We start from the raw sequence: 26,475 nt of genomic DNA on the forward strand, positions 1-26,475 counted from the left end.
CTCTACCCTATTCTTTGCCTGTGTGTGTGGCAGTGTGATGGTCCGCACAAAACTTTGTCCGTGTTCCTAGTGGGTTGTGTGCTCTTAGAATTGTCATCACCCTTCCCTCCTATACAACGGCACTGCACTGAAGATCCTCTAAAACAGTAATTCTTAACCCCAGTTTCTCAGCTGTGGTCAGTATGGGCCGCAGTGGTACTCAGTTGTAATACAGTTTTCCACCACTTGTGGCAGTAATGACAATATCAAACAAACAGAAGAAGTCTGGAGCTAAAGTCATAGAAAAGTTTCTTAAGCGCAAAAATTATGACTGAAGTGGTGAAACTGTATTTCATTTTTATTTAAGAAACATATATGTTGTATTATTTATTTTTGAGTTGGAATGTATTTATTTTAAAATCCCTCCCCCAAAAAAGACCTGTGTGTTCTTGTCCCTCATATTGATTGTAAACGATAAGCAAAATTCCAAAAATAGTGCAGTTCCTTTTGCTATGGCCGTCGCCCTACCATGACATGGAAATACTTCCTGGGGGATTCCTCTAAGTTAGAAAAACCGAGACATCTTGACAGCTGCAGCCAAGATAACCATTAGCTGTGTTGTTAGCATTGCGTGTCCTGCGTTGTCATTCCAAATCGCTCACAAGGCTCACTAATGTGGAGCTGTGATGTCGAAGATAAAGTGCATCCTTGTATGAATCAACAGAGTTCATTTCTATTTAGCATTGCCTGGACAGCTGATAGCATTAAGTGGCGCGCCGGTATTGCTACGTCTTGTTGTTGTCTTTTGACATTTCGCAGGCCAAAGGCTCACCAATGTGGAGATGTGTTATTGATGAGGCAGGTGTCGAAGATGAAGTGCTTCTGGCAAAACTTGGTCAACTTGATTGTTGCTGTGAATACCGCACTGATTAGCCATCGTGTTGTTGGCATTGTCGTGCTTAACCCGGAAACAGAAGACCCACTTGGGGACTATCAATCAATCTCCACGACATAATAATTGAAAATAATAATAACAATAATAATAATCGATTAGAATTATATAGCGCCTTTCTAGACAATCAAAGCACTTCACAAAGAAGTGAGAACCCATCATTCATTCAGTCCACATTCAATACTACACTGTAATACATAAAAGAATGAAAAATACCTAATTCAGCAGTTATTTTAGGCCAAAATATGTAGAATAAGAATAAAAAGTGCAATGTGGCGAAGGATGAATGTACATTTAAATGGCTTCTTGTTGTACAATGTAAACATTGTTTTACCATAGCTTCTAAACCTGCATTTACTTTATTATTATTCTTCGGTCAGTGGTCAACAAAATAAACAAACAGTTTTACATAAACAAACAGCTGTACATTCATAAATTGAAAATGTTGCAGACCAAAAGGGTTTAGGCTGAAGTGGAACACTTATTGCGCCTAACCCTATAAACAATATCAAATACAAGATGAGCTTCCAAAAAATATAACATTTCCTTTGCACAACATATTATAAATACACCTTGTACACAACATAAACACTGTTCAATTATATACACGGTAAAGACATGTGGAATATCCTTGTACACGTGTTAGTTCAACCTTTGTACCAATTATATACTATATACAAACACTTATACTTCCATTATTATTTATATCCCACATTTAGTTTGTAATTAACAATAATCATAGTATTAACTACAGTGTTGATTCAAGAGTGATATATTTTTCCAAGACATTGGTCTTAAAGTGTTTTTTAAATGTGTGAATGGAACTGGAACATTTTAAGGAATCATCCAAACTGTTCCACAGTTGAACCCCCCTGACAGAAACACATCTACTTTTTAAGCTTGTTCTTATGTTTGCTTTCTGAAAGACAGCTGAGCCTCTGAGGTCATAGGGACTCTCCCTAGGTTTGAACCTCTCCTGTAGACACCGAGGCAGCATGTGGTTATGAGCTTTATACGTCACAATAGCAGTGTTGAAGTCAACAAGATTGTGCAGTTTTAATGTTTTTAATTTAATTTAATAAACAGAGCATTGGTATGGTCATGATAATCCACATAATTTACAATTCTAATGGATTTCTTTTGAAGTAAGAACATAGAGTTGATGTTTGATTTATAATTGTTACCCCAGATTTCAACACAATAATTACGATATGGGAGTACGAAATAATTATATAACATTTTAAGGGGCCTTTTGATTTACAGAGTTTTTAATTTTATGTAACATAGCAATAATTTTTGCCATCTTTGTCTTAAGTATATTTATGTACATTTTCCAATTTAATTTATCATTTATATAGATTCCCAAAAATGTTGTTGAATACACCCTTTCTATCTCCATATCATCAATTCTTATTTGACACTGTATGTTATTTTTCCTATTTCCAAAAATTATATATTTTGTTTTATTTAGGGTGATTGATAGTTTACTTTTTACTTATAATTTACTGTACATAGCTAACTTCATTCAAATTGCCCTAGGGGAAACTGGGTAACACATGGCACACTGACAAAGCTTAACCTATTGTTACTATAACAATCTACAATTATTCTTCGCTTTCTTCCCTCCATTTATCTTATTTCTTTTGTATTTCAAGTTATCATTACATACAGGACTGTCTCAGAAAATTAGAATATTGTGATAAAGTCCTTTATTTTGTGTAATGCAACTAAAAACATGAACATTTCATACATTCTGGATTCATTACACATCAACTGAAATATTGCAAGCCTTTTATTATTGTAATATGGCTGATTATAGCATATAGCTTAAGAAAACTCAAAAATCCCATCTCAAAAATTTAGAATATTTCCTCAGACCAAGTAAAAAATAAAGGTTTATAACAGCAAAACAAAATCAAACATTTGAAAATGTCAATTAATACACTCAGTACTTGGTTGGGAATCCTTTTGCACGGATTACTGCACCAATGCGGCGTGGCATGGAGGCAATCAGCCTGTGGCATTGCTGAGGTGTTATGGATGCCCGGGATGCTTCAATAGCGGCCTTTAGCTCATTTGCATTATTGGGTCTAGTGTCTTTCAGCTTCTTCTTCACAATACCCCACAAATTCTCTATGGGGTTCAGGTCAGAGGAGTTGGCAGGCCAATCGAGGACAGTAATGCCATGGTCAGTACACCAGTTACTGATTGCCTCCATGCCACGCCGCATTGGTGCAGTAATCCGTGCAAAAGGATTCCCAACCAAGTACTGAGTGTATTAATTGACATTTTCAAATGTTTGATTTTGTTTTGCTGTTATAAATCTTTATTTTTTACTTGGTCTGAGGAAATATTCTAAATTTTTGAGATGGGATTTTTGAGTTTTCTTAAGCTGTATGCCATAATCACCAATATTACAATAATAAAAGGCTTGCAATATTTCAGTTGATGTGTAATGAATCCAGAATGTATGACAATTCCATGTTTTTAGTTACATTACAGAAAATAAAGGACTTTATCACAATATTCTAATTTTCTGAGACAGTCCCGTATATGTATTGTAGCATTTGAACAATTATATTGTTGATAATAATTGTTATTATTCATTATCAATAGCGCTATTTCTATTGATATTTGTATTGCTCCATTTGTAGTGTAATAATGTTCATTGTCATTTCTGTGTTTTTATTTGTTTCACTAACTGCTTCTTTGCTATCACTTTTACCATCATAATTGTACATATCCTATTTGCTGATGTTGCTCTATTGTTGTTGTTGTGTTTGCTGTTGTTGTTGTCTCTCTGTCTTATCCCCCTCTTGTCCCCACAATTTCCCCCTCTGTCTTCCTTTTATTTCCTCTTTCTATCCCCTCCTGCTCCGGCCCGGCTGCACCAAATAATAATATAAATCCATTTAATAAAGTCAAATACAAATAAGGCAACAAGAGAAGTATGACACACTTCTCTTTTGTAAAGTACATTTGTACAGCCGATATGGGCATCTACATCAACTATATGATTTGCCTGAGTAGCTGGATAGGACAAAAAAAAAATAATAAAAAATTAAACAAAAACAAACAAATTGGATCTGATTTGGAATGGACTACTTAGCATTGCCCCCTGCAGGCAGGAACTTCTACAACAAAACAAACTACCGGTAACCATACTTGTCAAAGGTGAAATCTGCTCCCGTTTTTACTGCCTGACTTTGTTTTTCTCTCACCTCGGAGTCTCTTCAGCCTCTTTTCTTTGCGTTTCTTGCGTATAATGAAGAGGAGAGCCACGCCAAGAGTGACCAGGATCACAGGGCAGCCGATAGAAAACAGCTTCTTCACGTCGTCGTTTTTTTCCAGGGGAGACTTGATTGGAGGAATGGTGCCTGCAGGCATGAAAATGTATTAAAACTCATTGTGTCATTACAATGAGGGCATTTATTTATCTAAACTGCAAAAAAGACATAGTGGGAATTGCAAAAGGGGACACTTGAAAAGAGGCTGTTGTTTATTAAATTGTTTACTTGTGCAAAACTTGACAACCAGAAAAAAGCTAAATGTCCTTCAATAAGCACGCACGTTTGGTCTTTTTCTGTATTTTAGTGACGTCGTTTCCAAAAGGTTAATATGGTTGACTGTAGCCTACTAGGAGCTAGCAGCTACACAACAGATAAGCTTACAATAGCACACATACTAAAGCTACATACTAAGTGTCCTTAAATGAACAATACTGGAGTCTAAAACACAAAATAAATAAATAATAATAATGATAAATGGGTTATACTTGTATAGCGCTTTTCTACCTTCAAGGTACTCAAAGCGCTTTGACAGTATTTCCACATTCACCCATTCACACACACATTCACACACTGATGGCGGGAGCTGCCATGCAAGGCGCTAACCAGCACCCATCAGGAGCAAGGGTGAAGTGTCTTGCCCAAGGACACAACGAACGTGACTAGGATGGTAGAAGGTGGGGATTGAACCCCAGTAACCAGCAACCCTCCGATTGCTGGCACAGCCACTCTACCAACTTCGTGTCAATTTTCAAATATTACTAATACTTAAAGTCTGTAAGGCAGAACCATGTTAGCCTGAAAGTGTATTAAAAATGTACTGCATCATGAGTTTATGTCATGATTTATTGGGACCACTAGGTGTTACCATAACAAATTAATACTCCACTTCTATTTAAAGCCAGCATGAATCAATTCCAGTTAATAGGTTAGATCAGGGGTCGGCAACCCAAAATGTTGAAAGAGCCATATTGGACCAAAATACAAAAACAAATCTGTCTGGAGCCGCAACAAATTAGAAACCATATTACATACAGATAGTGTACGTGTCATGAGTTATACATTGAATTGAGATGACTTAAAGGAAACTAAATGAGCTCAAATATAGCTACAAATTAGGCATAATGATGCAATATGTACATATAGCTAGCCTAAATAGCATGTTAGCATCGATTAGCTTGCAGTCATGCAGTGACCAAATATGTTTGATTAGCACTCCACACAAGTCAATAACATCAACCAAACTCACCTTTGTGTATTCACGCACAACGTTAAAAGTTTGGTGGACAAAATGAGAGGGAAAAAGAAGTGGCATAAAACACGTCCTACAAAGTCGGAGAAAGTTATACATGGAAACAAACTAAGGTGAGTTCAAGGACCGCCAAAATTAGTAGGACAAAACGGCGCTCGCCAAATACTCGAATCAGTGAAGCATGTTTAATACAAACAGTGTGCTTTATAACAATTAGGGAGGTTTGTGTCATGTTTGGCCTCCTACAGAAACCATACTAATACAATTTTTTTTTTTTTTCCCCCTCATCTTTTTCTATTTTTCATACATTTTTGAAAAAGCTTCAGAGAGCCACTAGGGCGGCGCTAAAGAGCCGCATGCGGCTCTAGAGCCGCGGGTTGCCGACCCCTGGGTTAGATTAAATAGGTAACAAAAGCTAGAAAAATATTTAATGTTTAATCTGAAAACTTAAGTGTATTTTTTTTCACACCTAACATTGTTCTCTGTTTTTTTAGCAATTTCATTTCATTTAAGCCTTTTCTAACGTTCCACATTATAAAATAATAAGGGTGTAACGGTACACAAAAATCTCGGTTCGGTACATACCTCGGTTTAGAGGTCACGGTTCGGTTCATTTTCGGTACAGTAAGAAAAGAACAAAATATAAATGTTTTGGTTATTTATTTACCAAAGTTGTAAACAATGGCTTTATCCTTTTAACATTGGGAACACTATAATAATTCCTCCCAAAAATAGAAATAGCTCTGTGTGTGATGGATGTGAGCCACCACTAGGCTGATCAGCGCAACAGCATAACAATAACATACATATACACACAGGGTCCATTGCCACGGTAATGTGGTCAACATATATAAAATAAAAACTAAATAAGATAAGGCTCAGAATGGTTTCTTAACAAAACCTTTCTACATATAAAGTGCAACATTAAACTGCCTCAAGTTGTTGCTCAGATTAAATAAAATGACAAAACTTTTCTTCTACATATAAAAAGTGCAACATTAAACAGTTTCAAGTCAACTCAGCATCAGATTAACTATTATTTTCCCCCCCCAGCCTTTAACCCTGGTGACTTTCAATCAATCTTCATGTTTTTTGCCAGAAAAATCAGTTTATCCACATTGTCTGCAGAAAGAGCAGATCTGCTTGCAGTTACAATGTCTCCAGCTGTGGAAAATACCCTTTCACTGGGCACGGAGGTAGCAGGTATGGCGAGGTAGTGCCTGGCTAACTTGGCAGTAAGAGGATATATGGACTCATTGTTCTTCCACCATAGAAGTGGGTCAAAATCTAGTTTTTAATGCAACATGGTCTTAAATCTGCTGCTATAAAAACACCAACGACATTTGTTATTGCTTTAGCCCTGTCTGAATTGCCGAGGAGAGGCTGCTTGAATGCGGTGGGGAGCTGTGTTTGCACCACGCTCGTCTTTCTCTTCGTTGAAGCGATGTTCACTTGGGGGTGGTGCCGCTTCAAATGGGTTAGTATGTTTGACGTGTTGGCAGAAGCATACCCTATTTCTGCTGAACAATGTCGGCAAACCGCTTTCGCTTTGTCCACCTCTCGTCCTCCATTGTTGTATCGCACCGCAAAGCCGAAGTGTTCCCAAACGGGAGATCTTAACGAGGCAGAAGCTCTGGCTTTTGCATGTTGTCGTAGCCCGGTCGTTGCTAACATGCCGTGTGTTGTGCCTCGGTGTGCATTGTTTACACAACGTGCGGTACGCTACTTATGTCCGTCCGTGCGGTGCGCTACTTAATATGTCCATGTGGAAAGTCGTTCGGTAAACCTCTGAACGGAACGAAACCCCCGTACCGAAACGGTTCAATACAAATACACGTATAAAATAATACAAGTATGTAAAATCAGTATATATTGGTGCTGGTATCGTATAGGGTTAAGATCGGTATCGGCCAATACTCAAAGCTCCGATATTGGTATCGAAAGTGAAAAAGTTGTATCGGGACACCCCTATTTTTGTAGACCTCGCACCAGGCATTTCACTAAATGACATTAATTGGAGTATTTACTAGAGATGTTCGGCCGATAAATGCTTTAAAATGTAATATCGGAAATTATCGGTATCGGTTTTGTTATTATCGGTATCGGTTTATTTTTTTATTTTTTTATTAAATCAACATAAAAATCAAAATATACACTTACAAGTAGTGCACCAACCCAAAAAACCTCCCTCTACCATTTACACTCATTCACACAAAAGGGTTGTTTCTTTCTGTTATTAATATTCTGGTTCCTACATTATATATCAATATATATCAATACAGTCTGCAAGGGATACAGTCCGTAAGCACACATGATTGTGCGTGCTGCTGGTCCACTAATAGTACTAACCTTTAACAGTTCATTTTACTCATTTTCATTAATTACTAGTTTCTATGTAACTGTTTTTATATTGTTTTACTTTCTTTTTTATTCAAGAACATGTTTTTAATTTATTTATCTTATTATTATTATTTTTTTTTAAAAAGGACTTTATCTTCACCATACCATCCATCCATTCATCCATCTTCTTCCGCTTATCCGAGGTCGGGTCGCGGGGGCAGCAGCCTAAGCAGGGAAGTCTGCTTCCCTCTCCCCAGCCACTTCGTCCAGCTCTTCCCGGGGGATCCCGAGGCGTTCCCTGGCCAGCCGGGAGACATAGTCTTCCCAACGTGTCCTGGGTCTTCCCCGTGGCCTCCTACCGGTCGGACGTGATCTAAACACCTCCCTAGGGAGGTGTTCGGGTGGCATCCTGACCAGATGCCCGAACCACCTCAACTGGCTCCTCTCGATGTGAAGGAGCAGCGGCTTTACTTTGAGCTGCCCCCGGATGACAGAGCTTCTCACCCTATCTCTAAGGGAGAGCCCCGCCACCCGGCGGAGGAAACTCATTTCGGCCGCTTGTACCCGTGATCTTGTCCTTTCGGTCATGACCCAAAGCTCATGACCATAGGTGAGGATGGGAACGTAGATCGACCGGTAAATTTAGAGCTTTGCCTTACGGCTCAGCTCCTTCTTCACCACAACGGATCGATACAGCGTCCTCATTACTGAAGACGCCGCACCGATCCGCCTGTTGATCTCACGATCCACTCTTCCCTCACTCGTGAACAAGACTCCGAGGTACTTCAACTCCTCCACTTGGGGCAAGATCTCCTCCCCAACCCGGAGATGGCATTCCACCCTTTTCCGGCGAGAACCATGGACTCGGACTTGGACCTGGTTGTCCAAATTAGGCATAATAATGTGTTAATTCCACGACTGTATATATCTGTATCGGTTGATATCGGTATCGGTAATTAAGAGTTGGACAATATCGGAATATTGGATATCAGCAAAAAAACATTATCGGACATCCCCAGTATTTACGGTATCATCCTCGCAGACAACAATAAGGAGAGTCGTTAACTCACTGCCGTCATAATCCAGAGTGGCAAACTGGGAGCTCTGGTTGCCACAACCGGCGCTGTTGCAGGCTTTCATCTTCAGCTCATACCAGGTGGCCTCACGCAGCTCGGCCAGGAACACGTCAGTGGTGGCGTTGGTGCGCACGTTCTGCCATGCCCACGTTCCTGCAGAATTGTTGCAACGTTGAGGCGTGTTTAAGGGTGCCAAGCGAAGTGGCTTACCTTTCGGGCGAAACTCCAGAGTCACGGCGCTGATTGGACAGCCGCCGCTGGCCCAGCCCTGCAGATTGAGGCGGGCGTGGCTTGAGTTGATGTGGGTGAAGACAGGCTGGTCCTTGTTGAACTGGGGCTCTAGAAAAGAACCAGTCATTGTTATAACTGAATATGTATTCCACTGCAGTATAAAAGGGGATTGAAGTCAAATCAGTCATTTCCTCATCAGTCTTCCTCTGACCTCGGCCGTGGGTCTTTGCTTCGATGATCTCGCTGATGCGTCCCGCCCCCACGCTGTTCTTGGCCGCCAGCTTGACTTTGTACCAGGTGCCGCAGCGCAGGTTGTCCAGTTTGAAGGAGCGCTCGGTGGAACTGATGAACACATCTTTCCACTCCTCTGTGTTGTCCACGGAGTACTGCAGCACAAAACCTGCACACACAAACGTTGAGAGGACATGCATCAGGTAAACCAGAGCACCTGTCCACAATGACATAATGTGGTGTCCTATTTGGTGTCACTGTGTTAACAGCTTTACAAAATAGATCTATTGTCCACTAGGTGGCAGTATGAGTCTGGTCTTCCTCAGCTACCATTGACACAATGACACTGATGCTGCTGACTGAGCCTCCATCTTAAGCTAATTAGTTGTATTTTACCATGAATTGATTAACGTGGACCCCGACTTAAACAAGTTGAAAAACTTATTCGGGTGTTACCATTTAGTGGTCAATTGTACGGAATATGTACTGTACTGTGCAATCTACTAATACAAGTTTCAATCAATCAATCAGCTGTCTTAAAGAGCAAACGTCCTCCATTTCTGTTTGTAGTATTTTGTTTACTCATTATACATACATAGCTGCCATTTTCCTTAGTTTTGCATTAGATATATTAGGCCTGCATGCACTGTATTGAGTATATGAAACATCCCATTCGCTGTAGTTTGCATTGCTGGAAATTTTCTTTGCATGATACTACGAGAGCAAGGGTGCCCAAACTTTTTTGCTTCCTGCCAAAAAACAGCAATTTTAAGCATTAAACAGAAAAAACCTAGATGTAAAAAATTAAGTTCCCATAATTACTGCCAACAACAATGATATATTACAATGAGTTGGCCTTGCAATGATCGTGTGAGATTTTGTCACTCCGGATATGATACCAAAATTGGAGCCTTGAGTATTGGATATTAATCTGTTATCAGCAGGAATCATACATACATTTATTATTTTGAAGTGTGTAATGTTAGAAAAGGCTTCATCAAGTGAAATTAGTCAAATAGACAACACTAATCTATTTATTAATAACCGTCTGAAATGGACTTATGCTGTCTTTAAGTGCTGTTTTTTTCAGCAACACCTAGTGGTCAAAATAATTAATTAAAGGCCTACTGAAATGAAATAGTTTTATTTAAACGGGGATAGCAGATCCATTCTATGTGTCATACTTGATCATTTCGCAATATTGCCATATTTTTGCTGAAAGGATTTAGTAGAGAACATCGACGATACAGTTCGCAACTTTTGGTCTCTGATAAAAAAAGCCTTGCCTGTACCAGAAGTAGCGTGACGTCGCAGGTTGAAAGGCTCCTCACATTTCCCCATTGTTTACACCAGCAGCGAGAGCGATTCGGACCGAGAAAGCGACGATTACCCCATTAATTTGAGCGAGGATGAAAGATTCGTGGATGAGGAAAGTGAGAGTGAAGGATTAGAGTGCAGTGCAAGACGTATCTTTTTTCGCTCTGACCGTAACTTAGGTACAAGCTGGCTCATTGGATTCCACACTCTCTCCTTTTTCTATTGTGGATCACGGATTTGTATTTTAAACCACCTCGGATACTATATCCTCTTGAAAATGAGAGTCGAGAACGCAAAATGGACATTCACAGTGACTTTTATCTCCACGACAATACATCGGCGAAGCACTTTAGCTACGGAGCTAACGTGATAGCATTTGGCTTAACTGCAGATAGAAACAAAAGAAATAAACCCCTGACTGGAAGGATAGACAGAAAATCAACAATACTATTAAACCATGGACCTGTAACTACACGGTTAATGCTTTCCAGGCTGGCGAAGCTTAACAATGCTGTTGCTAACGATGCCATTGAAGCTAACTTAGCTACGGGACCTCACAGAGCTATGCTAAAAACATTAGCTATCCACCTACGCCAGCCAGCCCTCATCTGCTCATCAACACCCATGCTCACCTGCGTTCCAGCGATCGAACGAAGCGACAAAGGACTTCACCCGATCATCGATGCGGTCGGCGGCTAGCGTCGGATAGCGCGTCTGCTATCCAAGTCAAAGTCCTCCTGGTTGTGTTGCTGCAGCCAGCCGCTAATACACCGATCCCACCTACAACTTTCTTCTTTGCAGTCTTCATTGTTCATTAAACAAATTGCAAAAGATTCACCAACACAGATGTCCAGAATACTGTGGAATTTTGCGATGAAAACTGAGCTTTTTGTATTGGATACAATGGTGTCCGAATACTTCCGTTTCAACCATTGACGTCACGCGCATACGTCATCATACATAGACGTTTTCAACCGGAAGTTTCGCGGGAAATTTAAAATTGCACTTTATAAGTTAACCCAGCCTTATTGGCATGTGTTGCAATGTTAAGATTTCATCATTGATATATAAACTATCAGACTGCGTGGTCGGTAGTAGTGGGTTTCAGTAGGCCTTTAAGTTTAATGACGTCAGTTGAATGATGCAGACCCGTTTGTTACTGGATACTTTTTAAAACGCCCCTGCGTTGGAGACTTTGTATCAGTAGGCAGTATGCAAATATAATTACTTGATACTTGTTTATGTTGACCTATGGTATTTTAGACTGCAATATTGTTCAATTAAGGATAAGTATGTATAGCTTGTTTGCTATTGTGTGCTTAGCTGTTGTGTTGCTGCTAGCTCCTATTAGTCTACACTCCACCATATTTACTTCTAGTAAATGATTTAAATAAAATACAAGAAAAGACAGTGTGTGTTTATTGGAGGACATTTAGATGTTAACTAGATGTCAAACTTTGCACAAATAACCACGCCACAGGACTGCTTATATTAAAGCTAAAATTGGGAAGTTTGGATGCAAGTCGATATAATCCGATACTTTATTGCTGATATCAGACTGATATGATATCCGATATCAATATTGGATTAGGACACCCCTAGTGAGATTAAAAGAAGGTCACTATAGATATGTATAACATTTGGGAAGCCACCCTTTGGCAGGCCAAACCGAATGACTCAACGGGCCAAATTGTGCTAAAGTAAGTGATGCCGCTGTACATTTCTGGAGAACACAACAACAAATACCACAATAAGGGGTTAAGGTAAGATGTTGACATTACGTCTGAATTGGTGACATGAGCTGGCTTGCTGCTCAGTGGCCTTGTGGTTAGAGTTGAGATCTGAGATCGGTAGGTCGTGAGTTCAAACTTCAGCCAAGTCATACCAAAGACTATAAAAATGGGACGCATTACCTCCCTGCTTGGCACTCAGCATCAAGGGTTGGAATTGGGGGTTAAATCACCAAAATTATTCCCGAGCGCGGCCACCGCTGCTGCTCACTGCTCCCCTCACCTCCCAGGGGGTGGAATAAGGTGAATGGGTCAAATGCAGAGGGTAATTTCACCACACGTAGTGTGTGTGGGACTATCAGTGGTACTTTCAAAGTAAATCAATTAAAGTCTATTTATATAACCCTAAATCGCGTGTCTCAAAGGGCTGCACAAGCCACAACGACATCCTGGGCTCGGATCCCACATCAGGGCAAGGAAAAACTCAACCCAATGGGGTTACGATGAGAAACCTGGGCGACTGGTGCAATAGACGTGGAGTGGTTCTAGTTAATAGTGTGAGAGTCCAGTCCATAGTGGATCTAGTTAATAGTGTGAGTCCAGTCCACAGTAGATCTAGTTAATAGTTAATTTACTTTAACTTAACTTAAAAAAAGCCCATACCTCTGATGGAGCTTCCGCCATTGTCTCCTGGTATCCAGGCTAGCGTGATGGAGGAGGTGGACGTGGTGGACACAGTGAGACGAGGCTGGTCTGGGGGAACTGAACAAAAACAAAACAGACATACAAGTAGAAACTCAATAAAAACGTAACAAACCCCTCCCCTCCAAAAAACCCAGATGCTGTCCGTTTTCCACCTTGCACTAAAAGATTGACGATGATGGTGTCAAAGCCCAGCGTGTTGGTGGCCGTGCAGGTGTAGTACCCAGAATCTTCTGCTTTGACAGAGCGCAGCACCAGCGTGCCATTAGTCATGATGAGGCGCTGTCCATCCAGAGACACTGGGATGGCGGTGTTCTCACTACCACAGAGAGACGGGTCACATTTACGCCACAATTTAATCATATTTGACCCAATTTCGTGGTAACGTCTCACCTGTCTTTAGTCCACTTAATACTCGGTGTCGGCTCTCCTACAGAGTTGCAGGGCAGTCGAACCTCTTTCATCCATGGAGTGGTGACCGTCCTCCCGAATGACAGGATCTTAGCTGGGGCTGATAGAACAGACAGGGGCGATATCATAATTGAATACTATTATATGGAAGTTGAATTAGAAGTCAAATGCCAAGACTGCAGAACAGGGGTGTCCAAACTTTTTCCACTGAGGGCCGCACACGGAAAAATTAAAGCCTGCGGGGGCCATTTTGATAGTTTTCATTTTCAAATCATAACAAAATATATGGATTTTGGGTTTTTTTTCCCTTTAGGGCTCCCAGGGACCATAAAGGGTCTAAGTCATTAAAATGCTAAAAACAAGTCAAATTTTTTTTTTTATTTAACGCTTACAGTAAATCTCTACAGTATATCAACTTCAGGTTGATATAAAATTTAAAAAAACAAAAAGGTTTTATGCCTTTTCTGTCAAGACAACTTTGTTTTTATAATAAAACTTAAATATGCAGTATTTACCCCACTGCCCAAAACATTCAGAAAGCAATGTTTGATGGGAAGTAATTAGAGCTCAAAAACATCATTTATGCAAGACACCATTGATATTAATTAATTGTTATTTTTGAGTAATCACAGTGAAAAGATAAATAAAATCCCATTAAATATATTTAGGATACAAAAGGTGCCCCACTCATAAAGTGATACATTTGTAATAGTTTATTTTTTTACTTTCAACACTTAAGTTACGAGATCAACTTCAGATATATCTGTCGATTTTACGTTTAAACTATTATTTTGTTTGTTATATGCTCTTTTGTCAAAGAAAACGTTGATGTTTTTGTACGGCAACCACACAATATATGCAATATTTTCCACATAAAACAGTTTAAAGTGAAATATTTTAAATAATTGGAGCCTTGAATAGGTCAATAATTCATTATAACATTGATTTTAAAGCAATGGCAAAAAAAATAAAAATAAAGATAGACTAAAGAAAAAAAGCAGCCTGCATGACAGCTTTGTGTCAACATTGCAACTTTTCTAGTTAGATTTCACCTCATTCCACTTTTTGTAATATTTATTTTTTTATTTTTGCAATAGCATTTCCAGAATGTGTGGCGGGCCGGTAAACAATTAGCTGCGGGCCGCAAATGGCCCCCGGGCCGCACTTTGGACACCCCTGCTGCAGAATGTATGTTATGATGCAACACTCATGAATCGGTCTGTGGACACAAAAGGGTGCACATTTGTCAATACATGTACCTGCAGTATGGAGCTGAATTAGGGCTAAAAAATTTAAAAATTAAACTTTGAAACTGGAATTTAAAAAAAAAAAAAACAAGTTAAATTCAAACAATTTTATTACTCCCTCAAGGGGCAATTCAATTTGAGCAGCAGGTTGTCGTAGTTCACAAAGCCTACATGGCTCACAATAAATAAAAGGTCAATAAATACATAAACAATACAACACTCTGAAAAATGTAAAAGTTTAAGAGTTTAAGAGTCTGAGTGCAAAGGGGACGAATGATTTGGAAAAACTATTTGTTATACACAATGGAAGGGCATAACGTCGCCCTGAAGGCAGGAGAGAGAATTCCCCTGCAAGGACATGGCTATGGGAGGCTACAATGCTCTCTGCTTTCCGGAGGATTTGCTGGTTGCAGAAGAAGTTTAAGTCTCTTAGTTTTACTCCGGTAATCTTAGAGCAAGACTTAACGATAGGCTGTATCGGTCTTTAACTGAAAGACAGTGAAACCAACAAATAAAAGAAAAACACATAAGACTCTCAATAAATGTTTGATAAAAACGACTGAGTATAACAGGCCTGACAGAGAAATAATTTAATTTCCTGAGAAGATGAATTCTCTGTTGTGCTCGCTTCACTATAAAATCGGTGTTCACATCAAACTTCAGCTGGTCGTCAAAAAAGGTCCCCAAATATTTATATGATGAAACAATGTCAACTTTTTTGTTATGTATAATGCACTCCGTAGACATTTCCTTTTTACTTCTAATATAATAATGATGTACTCTGTTAATGATTTTGAACCAATTATTTTCATTTATTTTGATATTTGAGCTGCTGTTTTTTTCCAGATTCAAATCTCGTGTTTTATAGTGTCCATTTTTGTTCACTTTCATATCTTCCTTTTTCAGATTCAAATTTTTTTTCTTTCAGATTCAGACTTTTGACCCGGATTTCGTGTAGGCGGCGTGTCATCAACAGAGGGGTGTGGCATCATGACAGACATTGATTGATTGATTGAGACTTTTATTAGTAGGTTGCACAGTGAAGTACATATTCCGTACAATTGACCACTAAATGGTAACACCCGAATAAGTTTTTCAACTTGTTTAAGTCGGGGTCCACTTAAATTGATTCATGATACAGATATATACTATCATATATACTATCATCATAATACAGTCATCACACAAGATAATCACATTGAATTATTTACATTATTTACAATCAGGAGTGTGGAGGTGGGGTGGGGGGGGGGGGGGGGGATATGGACATCAAGTAGTGGACATAGAGAGAGAGAGAGAGAGAGAGAGAGAGATCAGAAGGCATAAGAAAAAGAATCTGCATTTGATTGTTTACATTTGATTATTAGCAATCCGGGGAGGGTGTTAGTTTAGGGTTGTAGCTGCCTGGAGGTGAACTTTTATAGCGGTTTTGAAGGGGGATAGAGATGCCCTTTCTTTTATACCTGTTGGGAGCGCATTCCACATTGATGTGGCATAGAAAGAGAATGAGTTAAGACCTTTGTTAGTTCGGAATCTGGGTTTAACGTGGTTAGTGGAGCACCCCCTGGTGTTGTGGTTATGGCGGTCATTTACGTTAAGGAAGTAGTTTGACATGTACTTCGGTATCAGGGAGGTGTAGCGGATTTTATAGACTAGGCTCAGTGCAAGTTGTTTAACTCTGTCCTCCACCTTGAGCCAGCCCACTTTAGAGAAGTGGGTAGGAGTGAGGTGGGATCTGGGGTGGAGGTCTAGAAGTAACCTGACTAGTTTGTTCTGAGATGTTTGGAGTTTAGATTTGAGGGTTTTGGAGGTGCTAGGGTACCAGGAGGTGCATGCGTAATCGAAAAAGGGTTGAACGAGAGTTCCCGCCAGAATCCTCAAGGTGCTTTTGTTGACCAGAGAGGAAATTCTGTAGAGAAATCTCGTTCGTTGGTTAACCTTTTTGATTACCTTGGTTGCCATTTTATCACAGGAAAGGTTAGCCTCTAGAATGGAACCTAGGTAGGTGACCTCATCTTTCCTGGTGATGACACTGTCACCTACTTTTATGGTGAAGTGATTGACTCTCTTAAGTTTGATGTGGGACCCAAACAGGATGGATTCTGTTTTACCCAAGTGGATGGATAGCTTGTTGTCAGCGAGCCAGGTGCAAGTTCTACAGAGCTCAGCACTGAGGATTTTCTCCACCTGTGACTTGTCCTTGCCGGATACCAGCAGGGCAGAGTCATCCGCAAACAAAAACAATTCACAGTCACATGCCGATGACATGTCGTTTATGTATATTAGGAACAGTAAAGGTCCCAATATACTGCCTTGGGGGACTCCACAGTTCACCGAGAGGGGGGGGGACACGGTGCCGTTCACCTCTACCACCTGCTCCCTCCCCTCCAAGTAAGACTGCATCCATCTCCAAGAGGTTTTGTTAAATCCGATTGCTCTGAGCTTATCCAACAGTATAGCGTGGTTAACGGTGTCAAAGGCCTTCTGAAGGTCCAGCATGACCATGCCGCAGTATTTGCCCGCGTCCACCTCATGTTTGATGTGGTCGGTCAGATAGAGAAGGCATGTGTCAGTGGAGTGGTTAGTTCTGAAGCCGGATTGGAATTTGTACATGAGTTTATTAGTGGCAAGGTAACTATCGACCTGTTCATAAACTATTTTCTCCATTACTTTCGAAATGGAGCTGAGAATAGAAACAGGTCGGTAGTTGCCAGGTTCCAATTTGCTTCCTTTTTTAAAGAGGGGAGTTACTCTTGCTATCTTAAAATCTTTTGGTACTTGGCCTTGTGTAATTGATAGGTTTATTATGTGCGTGATGATCGGGGCAATGATGGAGGCAGAGTCCCTGAGGAATCTGGAGGGAATATTATCAAGGCCGGTGGCCTTGTTAGGGTGGAGCGCGCTCAATTTTTTAAACACCTCATCAGCTGTGACCATTTCTAATTTGAAATCATTGTTGGATACTCCTAGCTTTCTGTAGAAGACTTTAATGTGTTCTACACCAAAGCGACCAGAGTGGTGGGACAGCTTGTTGACAAGAGTTGCGGCTATGCTGGTGAAAAAGGCGTTAAGTCTGCTAGCTACCTCCATTTTGTCTGTAATGAGGGAGTCACCCTCCTTGATGCTGATGTTGGTGAGTCTTGTTTTAAGTTTCTGGCTGCAACCAGGAAGCTGGTTGTTGAGAATTTTCCAGAGCTCACGTGGCTTATTCGTGTTTTCCTCTATTTTGTCGTTAATGTAATTTTTTTTTAAGGATTTAGTCAGGTTGGTTGACTTATTTCTTAATTTATTGCATTGCTTTTTGAGAGTTGAAAGGAGTAATTTGAGGTTGATATTATTGGGTTGTTTATCTACTTCTGTTTTACATTTTTGGTATTCAGAGTATTTCCTGTCTCTGTCTTTTATGGCAGCTAATAGGTCCGGATTCATCCATGGTTCCGAGCGGGCTTTGATCCTGACTGTTTTCACGGGAGCCATGTCATTTAGTATCTTTAGGAACGCCGTTTTGAAGCGATCCCAAGCGACATCGACCAGGTTGCTCGCGAGCACAGGGGACCAGTCCCACTCATCTAATTTTAAATTGAAATTGTCATTGGAGTATTTTTTGAGGGATCTGGATTGGGCTGTTATGTGGACTTAGCGAAAATGATTACGGGGCGTTCCCCACCCGCCTTCAGGGAATGCAATGTGATGCTATTTATTTATTAGGTATTGTGTATAAAACCAAAACCAAATTAAAAACACAAAATTAATACAGAATAACTTAATTTAAAGTGTAATTGATATAGGTTACTATTTTCATTTAATAAATTTGTCTCGTTGTCCCATGTCTTTTAGCCTTGTCGATATTAGCATGCTGATTTTAATCTGCATGGTGAGCATCTCTTTCTCCATTCTTGATTCCATTTTCTTCGGTCATAAGCGGTTCAAGCTGACTCAGGCTTCTGCGATAACCAGGAAGCCTGATGTGGAGAACTGTAACTGTATAATTGGGGGATTGACGCAGACACGAATAGGTAACTACATGTTACAAAACCACCTCAAGGTTGATGTTGGTTATACTCGGCCCATAATACACAACTATAGTGCATTCAAGGACGACTAAATAAAGTGGAAAAGCGAACGCTTGGCGCAACACAATGAAACAAAATGACACAGACATGCAAAAACTGAGGGCTTTCTAACGGTATATTAAAGGCCTACTGAAACCCACTACTACCGACCACGCAGTCTGATAGTTTATATATCAATGATGAAATCTTAACATTGCAACACATGCCAATACGGCCGGGTTAACTTATAAAGTGCAATTTTAAATTTCCCGCGAAACTTCCGGTTGAAAACGTCTATGTATGATGACGTATGCGCGTGACGTCAATGGTTGAAATGGAAGTATTCAAACCCCATTGGATCCAATACAAAAAGCTCTGTTTTCATCTCAAAATTCCACAGTACTCTGGACATCTGTGTTGGTGAATCTTTTGCAATTTGTTTAATGAACAATGAAGACTGCAAAGAAGAAAGCTGTAGGTGGGATCGGTGTATTAGCGGCGGACTACAGCAACACAACCAGAAGGACTTTGAGATGGATAGCAGACGCGCTATCCGACGCTAGCCGCCGACCGCATCTATGATCGGGTGAAGTCCTTCGTCGCTCCGTCGATCGCTGGAACGCACGTGAGCACGGGTGTTGATGAGCAGATGAGGGCTGGCGTAGGTGGAGCGCTAATGTTTTTATCATAGCTCTGTGAGGTCCCGTAGCTAAGTTAGCTTCAATGGCGTCGTTAGCAACAGCATTGTTAAGCTTCGCCAGCCTGGAAAGCATTAACCGTGTAGTTACATGTCCATGGTTTAATAGTATTGTTGATTTTCTGTCTATCCTCCCAGTCAGGGGTTTATTTCTTTTGTTTCTATCTGCATTTAAGCCCGATGCTATCACGTTAGCTCCGTAGCTAAAGAGCTTTGCCGATGTATTGTCGTGGAGATAAAAGTCACTGTGAATGTCCATTTCGCGTTCTCGACTCTCATTTTCAAGAGGATATAGTATCCGAGGTGGTTTAAAATACAAATCCGTGATCCACAATAGAAAAAGGAGAAAATGTGGAATCCAATGAACCCTTGTACTTAAGTTACGGTCAGAGCGAAAAAAGATACGTCCTGCACTGCACTCTAGTCCTTCACTCTTACGTTCCTCATCCACAAATCTTTCATCCTCGCTCAAATTAATGGGGTAATCGTCGCTTTTTCGGTCCGAATCGCTCTCGCTGCTGGTGTAAACAATGGGGAAATGTGAGGAGCCTTTCAGCCTGTGACGTCACGCTACTTCCGGTACAGGCAAGGCTTTTTTTATCAGCGACCAAAAGTTGCGAACTTTATCGTCGATGTTCTCTACTAAATCCTTTCAGCAAAAATATGGCAATATCGCAAAATGATCAAGTATGACACATAGAATGGATCTGCTATCCCCGTTTAAATAAAAAAAATTCATTTCAGTAGGCCTTTATAAAATAATTGGGGCTGTGGACGGTGACCTCTGGTGTAGTCTACATAAAGTGTTGAGTTGAATTTACTTATTTCGTACGATCTTGAAGGCAACATGATAGGATGATTCCAAATTACGCAAAATTTGTTCCGAAAGTCTCAATTTGAAAAAATAAAAGGTCTCAATTTGAAAAAAAAAATCTGAAACTAAAAAACAAATTAGATTAAAAAAGATTTTAATTTAAAAAAAAGAAGCTCAATAATCAAAGTTTAAGAAAGTGGAAAATGAAAATAAAGAATGTATTCAAAATAATTACTAGAGTGAATCACAATTATATTTAACCTGAAAAAAATGCTGTGCACTTAATTTAATTTTATTTAAATTACACTGATGTAGTTTTAACATCAAAACATTTTTTTTCAGTTTAAAATTTTCCAAGTACAACACATTTTGGCCCTAATTTAGCTCCAGACTTCATGTACTATTATCTTTCAGGCAAATACACCACATTGTGGTGCTGTTATTACTTACACCTTAAAGTTTGACCCCATAAGTCAGACTGACTTGAAATTTCTCACGCTCCACATGACACCTACTGTAACTTTATTTTTAGCAGAAGAGCTGAGGAAAAGCTTAATGTCGCACTAGAGTAGCAAAGCCATGAGCTGTCCAATTTTTTACACATGACCGTAGCTCAAGCAGAACCAGAATGAATGATATTATGTAAAAGAGAATGAGTACAAAGAATACGAGGGTGCAAAAAATCCCTTCAACCTTAGGCCTCATCAACCTCACATTTTATTTTGACTGTCAAAGTTTCTTAATGGCAGCATTCTAGTCACAGTGCACTTGTGCTCCGGTCGAATAAAATATATTACTCCCTTTTACGGCTGCAATCATACTCACACAAACCTCTTAGAGAGAGTAACATGATGAAACTGCTGCTCTAACTCCATTATGTAGTCCGTCTTTTAATCCAGCACCTATTGACTAACTGGCCTCTGTTATTGCCAAGTGTATTAGTTAAGTCTTCTCTTGTCAGGCCATTTTCTCGACCCTCGCGTAACCCCTTCCATCAGGCCCCCTCGCTTCAGAGCAGTTCATGTGTTGCCCTTTGAACCCAAAAATCAATACAACGCCTTGCTTGGTCCATGCACAATGCTTCAGCAGGAAGGGAAGCAGAAAGGATGGTGTCAGAATGTGTCAGCTAAGTAGCACTATTAGGCTGCCATCAATAAATCCTTTCTTTCCTATTTATTTACAACCATTCAGGGCTATTTGTTTTCTTTGGAGCTTGCGTGTTTTATTAACAACTGCTCTGTGTGGATTGAATTGCCTCTCTGGGGCAAATAACGTTTTTAATTTTGTATAATGTGTCATAAACATGATTTAAACACCTTATCCAAAGTTCAATTCAAGCATGGCAGGCTTTTTAAGAGCCTTCGGAAACCTTGGCAAATGATGTATTTATATACTGCACTTAAAAAATGTGTTATCTAATCACAGAATTTGCACCGAGGATGTGCAGCAGTTTGAGAAAAATAAAGGAAACATTTTCATAAAACATCCATCCATCCAATTTTTACCGCTTATACAAGCACCAGAAAATCTTTATCGTTTATCATAGGGCATCACAAGATGCACTATGGTCTCGTTGTGCAATACCACTCTGCTCCTCAGGAGGCACTAGTCTATACTTGCCAACCTTGAGAACTCCGATTCCGGGAGGTGTGGGGTGGGGCGTGGTCGGGGGTGGGGCGGGGGTGTGGTTGGGGGCGGGGGGCGTGGTTAAGAGGGGAGGAGTATATTTACAGCTAGAATTCACCAACTCGAGTATTTCATATATATTATATATATATATATATATATATATATATATATACATATATATATATATATATATATATATTAAGAGGGGAGGAGTATATTTACAGCTAGAATTCACCAACTCGAGAGAGGAGGAGTATATTTACAGCTAGAATTCACCAACTCGAGTATTTCATATATATTTTATATATATATATATATATATATATATATATATATATATATATATATATATATATATATATATATATATATACTACCGTTCAAAAGTTTGGGGTCACCCAAACAATTTTGTGGAATAGCCTTCATTTCTAAGAACAAGAATAGACTGTCGAGTTTCAGATGAAAGTTCTCTTTTTCTGGCCATTTTGAGCGTTTAATTGACCCCACAAATGTGATGCTCCAGAAACTCAATCTGCTCAAAGGAAGGTCCGTTTTGTAGCTTCTGTAACGAGCTAAACTGTTTTCAGATGTGTGAACATGATTGCACAAGGGTTTTCTAATCATCAATTAGCCTTCTGAGCCAATGAGCAAACACATTTTACCATTAGAACACTGGAGTGATAGTTGCTGGAAATGGGCCTCTATACACCTATGTAGATATTGCACCAAAAACCAGACATTTGCAGCTCGAATAGTCATTTACCACATTAGCAATGTATAGAGTGTATTTATTTAAAGTTAAGACTAGTTTAAAGTTATCTTCATTGAAAAGTACAGTGCTTTTCCTTCAAAAATAAGGACATTTCAATGTGACCCCAAACTTTTGAACGGTACTGTATGTATGAAATACTTGACTTTCAGTGAATTCTAGCTATATATATATATATATATATATATATATATATATATATATATATATATATATATATATATATATATATATATATATATATATAATTTTGACATACATATAAATAAAATAAATACTTGAATTTCAGTGTTCCGGAGGCTATCCAGTAGATGGCAGTATTGTCCTGTTTAAGAGTGTCACAACATTGCTGTTTACAGCAGACGAACTGCTTTACGGTAGACGGAAACGTGACCGCTGTTGTTGTGTGCTGTTACCGCGCTGGGAGGACGTTAATGAAACTGCCTAACCGTAAACCCACATAAGGAACCAAAAATTCGCCCTTGATCATTCTACAGTTATAACGTGATTGGGCAGGCACGCTGTTTATATCGTGGGAAAGCGGACGTGAAAACAGACTGTCGCTGCTGTCCCCACTCAGGTCCGCATTGAGCTGGAGGGGGCGTGGCCTCCAGCTCCGGCTGAATTCCGGGAGTTTATCGGGAGAAAATTTCTTCCGGGAGGTAATCGGGAGAGGCGCTGAATTCCGGGAGTCTCCCGGTAAAACCAGGAAGGTTTGGCAAGTATGCACTAGTCGTCGTCGTCGCGATCACTCGAAACGAGTATGATTGTCCTCCTGTTGGTGGGACTGCCTTCGGAAGAACGCCTGTGCGTGGAATCTTTTAAAGTGGGGAGACTGGTGCAGAGACAGCCATCACATTGTCCTTGGCAAAGAGAAGGCCAGGGTCCAATGGCATGGGGGCCCATCTTTGCTGCAACCTTCTTCCGCCTTTGTGACCGTTGTGGAGCTTCTATGCAACCATCATCCGCCCACTCCACCGTTGAGGTCTTTTACGACGAGGGAGACGCGAAGACTCCAACGTCACTTCTTCGCTGTGGGGAGCTGTATCCGATGGCAAGGGAAACCCAGGACGACCGGCACCTCCTCACAGCTGCAGGAGGCTGCCGGAGCTCCGGTCTTTCGGAGGACTGCCTATGGTGCGCCTACCAGCACTTGCTTTTCTCTCGAGGTGTGCTCCCCTAGCCTTTTGTCTTCCCAGACTAACCCACAAGGCAGCGGGGCAAGGCACTAGTAAGCCTTTGCAATACAGTGGGACCTCGATTTATGAACCCTTCAGTATACAAACTTTTCGATTTACAAACCACAAGCCGTATAAGAATGAGTTGTACGAACCTTGCCTCAATATAGGAATGTTTCATCCCCTCCGAGCGCAGTCGTTCTATGCCTGCAGCATATCCAATGCGGGCGGGTTTATTGATCTCAGTGAGCAGAACAGTGTTGTTGTTAGCTACTGTGCTAATTGTGTGCTTTTTTCAAAAGTGTTTTAGCCTTTTTAAAGCGTTTTTCTATTTTTGCTAACTCAATATGAGTCAAAAAAAAGCAATGGACAAGTAATATGTGACACATTCGGGAAGTAGTCACACGGTTGTCAACACTGCCCTCCTGCCCTTATCCGTATCCTTCCGCTAAATGCCAAGAAGATCAACCAACAAGGTAAAGTGGATTATTTTTTAAATTCCTAATCACCTGGCTGTTACAAGTTAAGGTGTTTTATGGTTTCAAACTGTGAGTGCACCACAGGGCCAGTGAGTGTGCGTGTCGGCAGGGCGGCTGAAAATGAGGACAATTCATCTTCTAGTTGTTGTTTTGGCTTTGTTAGTAAATAGAACGTTGACCTATCACCCCCTTGTTATGTTTGTTTGATAAACAGCAGGGATTGCCCCAAATTGCCAAAATCCCTGTGGCGGTGGGAGCGTGGCTAGGGGCGTGGTCAACATGACACCATTATATAATTAGCATAATCTTTGTTGTCCAGTCGTTGTTAAATGTCCAATTTCTGCAATGTATTTAGATTTTTTTCAGGGTTGAATGAAATCGTCTTCTTCTACTCACATCACTGCTGCTTCACTGCGACATATATGCCTCGCTGTCGCCCCTTGTGAGGTGGCAGGAGTACTACATACATGAGCAACCCTTGTTTGGTGGCCAGTTGAATAAACCTCTAATAGAGGCTTCTACAATTATTTTAAGTGACTTAATCTTTATTAAAAACGACTCGCAACATATCTAGCATCTATTTCTGGTGTTATTAGAATCTGTACTTGTGTTTAGAAACTCTTTACTTCTGACGCTCGATGTCCGCGACGAACAGCGAGAGCTGCAGTTCGCCTCATTGATGTCACACTTGTTACTTTTTTTCACAGTCTTGGCATTCTCGCGATGAGCTTCAAGAGGTAGTCACCTGAAATGGTTTTCACTTCAAATGTGTGCCTGAAGCTCATCGAGAGAATGCCAAGAGTGTGCAAATCAGTAATCAGAGCAAATGGTGGCTATTTTGAAGAAACTAGAATATAAAAACATGTTTTCAGTTATTTCACCTTTTTTTTGTTAAGTACATAACTCCACATTCATAGTTTTGATGCCTTCAGTGAAAATCTACAATGTAAATTGTCTTGAAAATAAAGAAAACGCATAGAATGAGAAGGTGTATCCAAACTTTTGGCCTGTACTGTATATATATATATATATATATATATATATATATATATATATATATATATATATATATATATATATATATACATATATATATATACTACCGTTCAAAAGTTTGGGGTCATATTGAAATGTCCTTATTTTTGAAGGAAAAGCACTGTACTTTTCAATGAAGATAACTTTAAACTAGTCTTAACTTTAAAGAAATACACTCTATACATTGCTAATGTGGTAAATGACTATTCTAGCTGCAAATGTCTGGTTTTTGGTGCAATATCTACATAGGTGTATAGAGGCGCATTTCCAGCAACTATCACTCCAGTGTTCTAATGGTACAATGTGTTTGCTCATTGGCTCAGAAGGCTAATTGATGATTAGAAAACCCTTGTGCAATCATGTTCACACATCTGAAAACAGTTTAGCTCGTTACAGAAGCTACAAAACTGACCTTCCTTTGAGCAGATTGAGTTTCTGGAGCATCACATTTGTGGGGTCAATTAAACGCTCAAAATAGCCAGAAAAAGAGAACTTTCATCTGAAACTCGACAGTCTATTCTTGTTCTTAGAAATGAAGGCTATTCCACAAAATTGTTTGGGTGACCCCAAACTTTTGAACGGTAGTGTATATATATATATATGTATGCATATATATCTATATATATATATATATATATATATATATATATATATATATATATATATATATATATATATATATATAGATATATATGCATACATATATATATATGTATCTATATATATATATATATATATATGTATACATATATACATATATATATATATATATATATATATATATAATATATATATATATATATATATATATATATATATATATATATATGTATCTATCTATCTATCTATCTATCTATCTATCTATCTATCTATCTATCTATCTATCTATCTATCTATCTATCTATCTATCTATCTATCTATCTATCTATCTATCTATCTATCCATGTATCTATCTATATATATATATATATATATATATATATATATATATATATATATATATATATATATATATATATATATATATATATATATATATATATATATGTATATATATATACTGTATA

The 26,475-nt window shown here is 39.4% G+C and overlaps 1 protein-coding gene across 2 annotated transcripts in view; it reads right to left on the bottom strand.

Annotated features, from left to right (window-relative positions):
• Positions 1-26,475, bottom strand: part of dscaml1 (Down syndrome cell adhesion molecule like 1) — a 332,167-nt gene that overhangs the window by 15,544 nt on the left and 290,148 nt on the right. For both annotated transcript variants that reach the window (XM_062060149.1, XM_062060148.1), the window contains exons 23-29: positions 13,491-13,608; positions 13,253-13,416; positions 13,059-13,157; positions 9,329-9,517; positions 9,097-9,225; positions 8,881-9,039; positions 4,153-4,308 (exon numbers count right to left, since the gene is read on the bottom strand). In XM_062060149.1, coding sequence (XP_061916133.1) covers positions 4,153-4,308; positions 8,881-9,039; positions 9,097-9,225; positions 9,329-9,517; positions 13,059-13,157; positions 13,253-13,416; positions 13,491-13,608 — 1,014 coding nt within the window. The remainder of the gene's footprint in view (positions 1-4,152; positions 4,309-8,880; positions 9,040-9,096; positions 9,226-9,328; positions 9,518-13,058; positions 13,158-13,252; positions 13,417-13,490; positions 13,609-26,475) is intronic.

This window comes from Entelurus aequoreus, linkage group LG10, assembly GCF_033978785.1.
Source record: "Entelurus aequoreus isolate RoL-2023_Sb linkage group LG10, RoL_Eaeq_v1.1, whole genome shotgun sequence".
Lineage (NCBI taxonomy): Eukaryota > Metazoa > Chordata > Actinopteri > Syngnathiformes > Syngnathidae > Entelurus > Entelurus aequoreus.